We start from the raw sequence: 7,945 nt of genomic DNA, 5'->3' as shown, positions 1-7,945 counted from the left end.
AAGGCACAGAGAATGTAGCTTCATTGGCGATCTGGAAAAAGGTTGTCAAAATAGTGAAGCAAGGTTATGCACCCTATGCAAGGCTTCTAGGAGAGCTTTGGAGAGTATTTCATACAGCTTGCTGTGTTCTCTTTGAAACCAGTGCTTTGCAAGTGATAGAAATTGGAATTATAGTATAAATTCCTCTGTTTCAACCCAGGAAGACGTGCATGTATAAACCTTAATCCTCTGTCCTCATCATACCTCAGTGAGGCATGATAAAGAACCAAATACACTTCAAGCAGAAAATAGAATAAATTAAGTTTTCTAAAATAATCCTTTGCAGGAAGCTGTAATAAATTTCAGGCATTTTATAAAATGCATCCTGGAGACCAGTTCTAGTTCTTACAGATTATCAAGATTCTACCTGAACAAAACACAGTGCCTTTAAATATGTGTGTTCTTTTATGTGTGTACACATATAAAGGCACTTGGACATCTAGAGACTGGGATGACCTATTGATTCAAAGTATGCACTTGCATGGCTACATGCTTACACATATCATGGCTATATATACACACATGTATTTATATTAAAGATATACACATCTATATTTAGTCTAAACCAAGCTCTCAAAATGCCAAGGGGGTGATATTTAAAATCCTAAGCTCCAAATATATTTTTCATTTGGGGTCCAGCTGTGATTTAACCTAGGGCCCTTCCTAAGGAAAACTGCTTGTAAGTCTTCATTTTGCCAACAAGTCCATGTGAGGAGACCCTGGATAATCCCTTCAGTCAGAGGGGCTCTGGGGGTAGCCAGTTTACTTGTGTAGAAATGGTTGTGGAATTGGCACCCTAATGATCAAAACAGATTTAGGACTTTACAAGACTGGACACAGTGTGTAGAAGGGGACATGCAGGCAGATACTCAGCTGGAGTGAACTGCTTGAAGTTCTGGTGAAGCACAGTCATGTGATGATTTGGCCCATGATATGTAAACAGCTCTCTAAGAAATTTTATTATCTGAGGTAATTAATGTTAATTAATAAATAACCTATGATTAACTAGATTATTATCCACAGCCATTCTTTATCTTCCAAATCCTTTTTTCCCATTGCTCTCCAGCTTGGATTTTTCTCTGTTAAGCACCAAAGGAGGCACACAGCTGTGTAAAATTTGTACAGAGTATAAGAGAAGCAGCATCATATTACATATGCTATGTGATGAATCTATAACAAATATTTTATCCAAATATACACATACATATGTAGATGATTTTTTTTTTTTCAATGAACAGTATAAATACTTTACCTGGGAGATCATTCCCATGTGCAAAATGAAACAGTTTTTTCCTGGGATTTAATCTTCTACTTCACTCACGTTCATATTCTTGGTAAAAAGTGGGTTACTGTCATAGCAGGAGAAACCTTGTTTCCTCTCTTCACCCTCCCATGTTTGCTGAGTGCAATGTAAGCACCACAGTAAGCATTTGATTCATATGCATTGTAGTTATTGGGCAGCAAGGTTTCTTTGAATTTGCACTCATCTTGGAAAACAGCCTAAAGAATAGGAAGGGGGGTGGGGGGAGGACAATGGAGGAGCAATAAATAAATAAATACTTAAATGAATATAAGTGCCATTTTTCTTATGGGCATTTTTACAGAAGAACTTGTTGCAGCATGCAACAGGTGTTGTCAGAGTGACTGCATCCAACAATAAATCTCACCCCTCACTGCTACTTTGGTGTCAGATGAACTCAGATGCCATCTGTCCAGATAATGGACTGTGTGCTTCCTGTGACAGATCAAGTCAATTTATCATAAATAAAGGATTTCATAATTTTATTTGCAAGCAATGGTTTTGGTCAGCATCATACCCTTTTGCCCAAATGATGTACCTTTATTTCACACCTCTCCTCTGCAAGAGATTTATAAGAGAATGATATGCTGGCTGTCAAAACTTTCAATTCTCTTCCAAACAGCAGTGTCCAGGGAGATTCAAGCTATTTGCTTGAATAAGGCATTTGAAAAAGATGCCTAAATTTCTTCTTTTATTTTTTTTTTAAGTCATTACTGATATTATATTTAACTGATAGTGAGACATGCAGCAGGAAAGGTTTATATTTCTTCATATTGAATCACATAAATGCAATGTGAGCAAACTATCTGTGAGAGGAGATGCAAGGAAAATCAGAAGAAAAACACAGAGCACTGAGGAAATTAAAAGAGAACGTAGAATAATTCCCTGACATCAAATGCCTGGCACATGAGACAACACCACTGCTGTTCCATTTGGACATCTTTGGCCAAAATTTGTAAGACACTATTCAAAATTTGTAAGAACTTAACTTAGCAATTGCATTGTGAAAGAAAAAAAATCACATCTCTTACAGCTTTTAAAAATATCTTGGAAAATAAGCAAGACTGATTGAACCAGGAAAAAAAAAATCAAAGGCAGCTCTGAAGTCAGTCCCTGCATTTCTTTAGAAAGACCTGGTCAAGCAAAGCAGCTGGGCTTGTGGTGCTTTTTAGGCGCTTGAAATCAGACTTGAACCTTAAAATATCCCCCTCTGTGTGAGAAGGAATCTGTTGGATTAGGAATGGCTACGGTCCTTGTCCTTCACAACATTTGGTGTTTTATTAAGTAACCGAAATGCTTTGTTGCATTTAGGGCTGTTTCAAAGGAAATGGCTTTGCTGTTTCTTGACACCAGAAGATGAAGTCAATCAGTGCCACTCATTACTTTGAGATGCACCGTTTTGGCTCAGAGCCAGCCTCTTTCAAACATGCTTCCTAACAAGCACCTGAACGTTCAGGCTGGAAGTGCCTTGCTCAGAGTTTCAATTGCATTTAGATGGCACAGCTAGCACTTTGAGGAGAATGATGGTGGAGTGTTTCAGTATGACTTGCACACCACTGTTAATAGCCATTACTGTTTTCTCACCCTTTGGGACTGATCTCACAAAGCTGGTCCTTAAAATAACCCCAGACACATATGCTGACTTTGTAGGGTAGACTTCCTATTTATTCTTCATAGTGGGATCTTTTTTGGTAGGGGGAGACCTGTGGTCAAGATTTTTCTAATGGTAGCTAGTATAGGTAATTGTCCCTCTCCTACACTCATCTGCAGGCACATGCATGTGTGTGCAATCACACACACACATGCTCAGGGACATACACACACTTTACCTCCTAGGGCTTTTTTTCCAGAGCACACCCTTTTGCTTTTCCAATAATGCAATGCAAAAGAGAATCAACAGTTTTCAATCTTACTAGAATGTATTTTCAGCCCTTAGAAGAGGCCATATATTTAACCCATACTATTTGCAGAATACATTGATTTTCCAAGGCTGCTCCCCGAGGAGAGTTTTAAAATAACAGACCTTTAACAGCCACGTTGCTTGTTGCACTGAATAACACTGGTGACTGGGCAGGCTCCTTGTAATTGAAAAGCTATTTTCTCTGCTTGTAATCAGAGGTTTCCAGGAGGTAAAACAAACAAACAAACAAACAAACAAACAAACAAACAAACAAGCAAAACCATTGCAGCCTTTGCTTAAGCCTTGAAAATCTATTTGCACATACTCACTGTTCCATATAGCTTTCCCTTGTTGTTCATTGCAATGAAGAGAGCACTTTTCACACCAAAAAGACTAACAACACCTCTCTTTACAGTGGATATTTCAAAGAGACCTGGAAGATAAGAAGTTCGATAAAATGTCATCACAGAATTTTTAGCTCATCAAGGGCAACTCAGATATAATTGATTTACTTTAAACCCTAATGAACATGTCACATTTTCATTATTAGAATTATCTCCTTAGTCCATTATAATAAAAGCACACAGAAAATATCCTTTTTTTTTTTTTTTTTTTTTTTTCCCCCTACATGCTATGGGATTTTAAAATAATTCTGGAATTGTAGCCACATGCTATATAATCCTTTTGTTCTGACAGACTTTTTTGATCTGTCAAATTCTTGGGCTTTCTAATAAGTAATTTATTTATTTTTTTAAATATGCTACAATTACAGAGTGCTTGTTACTGAGTTTTAGAGAAAAGTGGCTTGCATTTTGAAGTCCCCTATGATATCCTAGCTGCAAAAGATTTTAGTAACAACCCTGTACAGGAAATTCAAATCCATAGGGATGTTTTTTCTTTTAATCTTACAGCTATGGAACAGTACCCACAAGAGAAAGCAAACCAAGAAGAGCAAGCCCCTTCCATGACTGACTGTCCCAAAAGTACTACTCTATTAATATTAAAAAATCATGCACTCTGAGCTCAGCAACAACTCTCAAATTCAATGAAAAGATCACAGGAGTGAGCAAATGCAGCAGAGAGTTTTCACCCTGATTTGTCTTTTCTCATCTCTGCGGTAAAGCAGAGTAAAAATAAATTGTACCTAAATTTGTCTTAGCACTTGTGACATGCTTCAGCCTGAAGGATTCAAATGTTTATTGATCCCAGAGACTTTTAGAAGGCAACAGATGTAGCACGGATTAATAATATCAAGTAATAACATTTGCATTCTCTGCAGGGTAATTACGCGAGTTCACAGCAATCAAGTGACATCTATTCCATTTCATTTCTGGATGCAACTCACTGTATTGGTTTTCATTGTGAACTCCACTTATCCTTCCATCTGGGAGGATCTGAAGGTGAAACCCGATGCCCACGTTGCAGTAAAGCCTCCGCTGCCTCTTGATGCCTAGCAAATAGTCACTCTCCCAGTTCACATCTGATTTGTCCCCTGACATCCCAGCAATGGACCTGGACAACAGGGATTGCCATCCTCTTTCCAGTAATGTGCCATTGGTTCTGCTTACAACGGGATGTGCTGAAGCAATCCCAGCAAGAAAAGCCAGGAGAAGGAGGGCAGGCAACGTCCGGTGAGCGCTGGCTTTGCAGAACATAGTGATGAGAAGTCTTTGTGCACTGGCCATCCGGTTCACCCCCCGGGCACGTGGTCAGAATTAATGGCCCTAAAAATACCGCCCTTCTAGTTTTTCTCTCTCCAGCATGGTGGCAGAGGCTTATTTTTGGAAAGCAAATAGAGATTGCTGACATGAAACTGAAGCCCAATAGCAGTTGGGTTGGAAGCAGAGACAGGCCAGCAGGACTCAAACTGGCGGGGACCATGTTTTGTAGATCCTTCTCTCCGCTGGTCAGCCCCAGTTTATATTGGATTGACCCATCTTTATAGTGCAGAGACTGTCCCTCCCCACATCATCACTCTGACATCAACAGCTTTCCAAAGGTAAGCCTGCCACGGCTGTAACACTAACCTGCTGGCTGAGCTCTGATGAATGCTGTCACCCAAGACTGGAGGTAGGAGTGGGGTTTCATTGGCTGCTGAAAGCAGAGGAGTCAAATTGGCCAGGCAGTCAGAGGCCTCACAGGCAGCTCCCTTATTTAGAAAAGAAGGTGTAAAAACAGTTCTGGACCTCATCAGCGAGCAATGAAAATTTTGCAGTCACTTCCTTGGTGGCAGGATCATTGGCTGTACATGAGGGCAGGTCAATATTTGAGGAGATTTGGCTTGAAGTTGCCATTGCTTTTTTTTGGTATATACCCAGCAAATCCAAGGCACCTCTTACTATAGCAGCCTATCCTCTTACCAGTTTGTCTGTACCTCTCAAAGGAGAGCTTCTGGCTGGTTAACAGAGGGGTAAGCCATGATAAAAGGGAGAAGAAGCCCCAGGGCTTGCTCCTGCTGTTTTTATACAATCACACTTCTGCTGCTTGCAGCAGCAATTCTTCTGGGCAGACCATGAAGAACGGAGCACTGATGTTGCTGCTACACACAGCTGGGGACATTGATATGTTCTTAAATGTTCATGTTTTTCACTGAGGTGACTTCGAAATGATCACATTTATTTGGGGAGGGTGTGTGCCTCTTGCAGGGGTGCAGCTGTATTTGTGTTTGCAAGACAAGGGCACTGATAATACATTAAATAAGAGGGAAAAGGGAAATGGCCACACCTCCCTACTGTGTCACTGTCTATTTTCCCCAAGCCCAGATATTCTCTTGTTTAGTAATAATTTATTAACATCTTAATTTTTCTCTCCTTCCATTTGCACTGATGCTGTTCCAGCATTTTTGGAGTGCGAGAGATTAGACTTTTATTTTAGTTATTTTCACTGGACTTATTAACAGAGGGAGGGAAATGGCTGAGATTCATGCAGATATTTTTGCCAATGTCTCTATCAGCTTCCTACACCACAGAACTTGCGTGGTCTATGTCATTTGAGATGCATGCATGTTAGTAAGGAGAATGCCTGGAAGTGTAATGGAACTGAGCACGCCTGGTCTGACATGAAGTTTCACATTATCAGGGGTGTAATGTGAGGCCTTGGCTACTATAGACACTCCAGGAGAAGCCAAGGGGAGATGATGGCAGCCTTGAGTCAGGCGAGCAGTTAGATTCAGTGACATAAAAAATGCTGATTATTCTGTTAGAAGAGAGTCAGCTATAAAACGTTTGGGAACCAGTGGACTAGACACCAGCTTGGGCCAGGTGGCATTTCAAAGCCTCTTTGCGTTTGTTGAAACAGCACTCAGAGCATCTTCTTGCCTTTTACTCACAACAAAGATTTTCAGGCCCTCTCTCCTACCTTCTATTTCATCTCACGATTTTTCAGCTATGCAAAGTACAGATATAATTGTTAGGAAGGAATAATTCTAGTATTTACACCACCTCATCAGAGCTTGTCGTGGTCTGGGCCTGACACGACAGCGAAGGAACAGCCCCAAGGCCGCTCACCCAACTCCCCCCCTCACACACACACTCTGGGATGGGGAGGACAAACCCAACCAGAAGCTCCTGGGTCAAGACAAAGGGCAAGGAGGGATCTTCACTGATTAAGGTCCCGGGCAAAACAGACTCAACTTGGGGAAAAATAATAATGTAATTTCACCCTAATCACACCCCCCCCGGATACAGACACACCCAGAGCAGGGCTTGCAGATGTTACCCCACCCCTCCCTTCTTCCCGGGCCCCAATCCCTTGGTTCCCGGTTTCTCTCCCTCCTTCCCCCCAGCGGCACAGGGGGACAGGGGATGGGGTTCAGAGTCACTTCACAGGCTGGGGGTTCCTGCTGCTCCTGCCTCCCCCGCAAGAAGGATGGGCTTCCCACAGAGTCACGGGGGATTCGGGAACAGCCACCTCCCCTGGCGCCGGGGTCTTCCAAAGCTGCGCAATCAGAGTCCACTGGTAGCAAATCCTCTGGCCACAAAATAAAAGTCCACTGGCCAAGTTCACCCCTCCTGGCACCTTCAGGGAATGTTCCACCATGTTCCTCCATGAGTGCAGGGGCACAGCTGCCATCTTGCCATGGTTTGAAGGGAAACCTCTGTTTGGGCACCTTCTTCCCCTTCTTCCTCACCAACCACCAGCACCGCTCTCCTCCTCCAGCACAGCTCTTCTCTGCTCAGGTGTTATCCCTTCTTTTGTTTGTTAATCACAGAGGCGCATCTCTTGTCCCTCTGATGGCTCCTTCACTGGTTTTCAAGCAGGGGCAGCTTCTCAGCTTCTTACTGGAGCCACTCCTGGGGCCCTTCCCCCACTACCAAAACCCCCACCAAACCAAACCAGAACAAGCTACAGTCTTTGTGAGAGGGCAGAACTGGTGGGAAGCAAAGTCCAGGAAGCACTGGTATAGGGATGGAGCACTGATATCCTAGGTCGTCTTATGCTACAGTCTGAACACCGGCCCACTCCCAATGCATGTGAGTCCTAGAAACATTGCCTAATCTCAGTTCTATCACTGTCTTTGAAATATGCATTGTAATATTTTCTTTCCTATTGACTTTTTCTTTCCCTCAGGAGAATTTAGACTGCAGGACAATTTTTGTCCTTTAATGCGCTGCTAGTGTAACTTTGCAGTTTCCTCACGATCAATGTCCTAGGAGGGAAACCAGAATACAGTTGTCCATCAGCAGGCAAACCAGCATTGGGTGGTT

At 42.2% G+C, this 7,945-nt stretch overlaps 1 protein-coding gene across 1 annotated transcript; it reads right to left on the bottom strand.

Moving 5' to 3' along the window:
• Positions 1–1,362: 1,362 nt before the first annotated feature.
• FGF6 (fibroblast growth factor 6) lies at positions 1,363–4,924 on the bottom strand. The gene is made up of 3 exons (XM_010007174.1): positions 4,585–4,924; positions 3,569–3,672; positions 1,363–1,539 (listed from the first exon to the last, which is right to left on the bottom strand). The coding sequence occupies exons 1-3, from the start codon at positions 4,922–4,924 to the stop codon at positions 1,363–1,365; spliced, it is 621 nt and encodes a 206-aa protein (XP_010005476.1).
• Between the last annotated feature and the right edge of the window lie 3,021 nt (positions 4,925–7,945).

This window comes from Chaetura pelagica, unplaced genomic scaffold, assembly GCF_000747805.2.
Source record: "Chaetura pelagica isolate M959 unplaced genomic scaffold, ChaPel_1.0 scaffold211, whole genome shotgun sequence".
Classification (NCBI taxonomy): domain Eukaryota; kingdom Metazoa; phylum Chordata; class Aves; order Apodiformes; family Apodidae; genus Chaetura; species Chaetura pelagica.
Note: the sequence above shows the minus strand (reverse complement) of the source record. Positions and strands in the feature narration are given on the sequence as shown.

Bases quoted from the DNA above. Each gene is read 5' to 3' on its own strand.
- FGF6 (XM_010007174.1), bottom strand. From the start codon at position 4,924: ATGGCCAGTGCACAAAGACTTCTCATCACTATGTTCTGCAAAGCCAGC. The intron at 3,673-4,584 runs GTGAGTTGCATC...CTTATCTTCCAG, and splicing joins TCACAATGAAAACCAATACA to GTCTCTTTGAAATATCCACT. The intron at 1,540-3,568 runs GTGAGTATGTGC...CCTATTCTTTAG, and splicing joins AGGGAAAGCTATATGGAACA to GCTGTTTTCCAAGATGAGTG.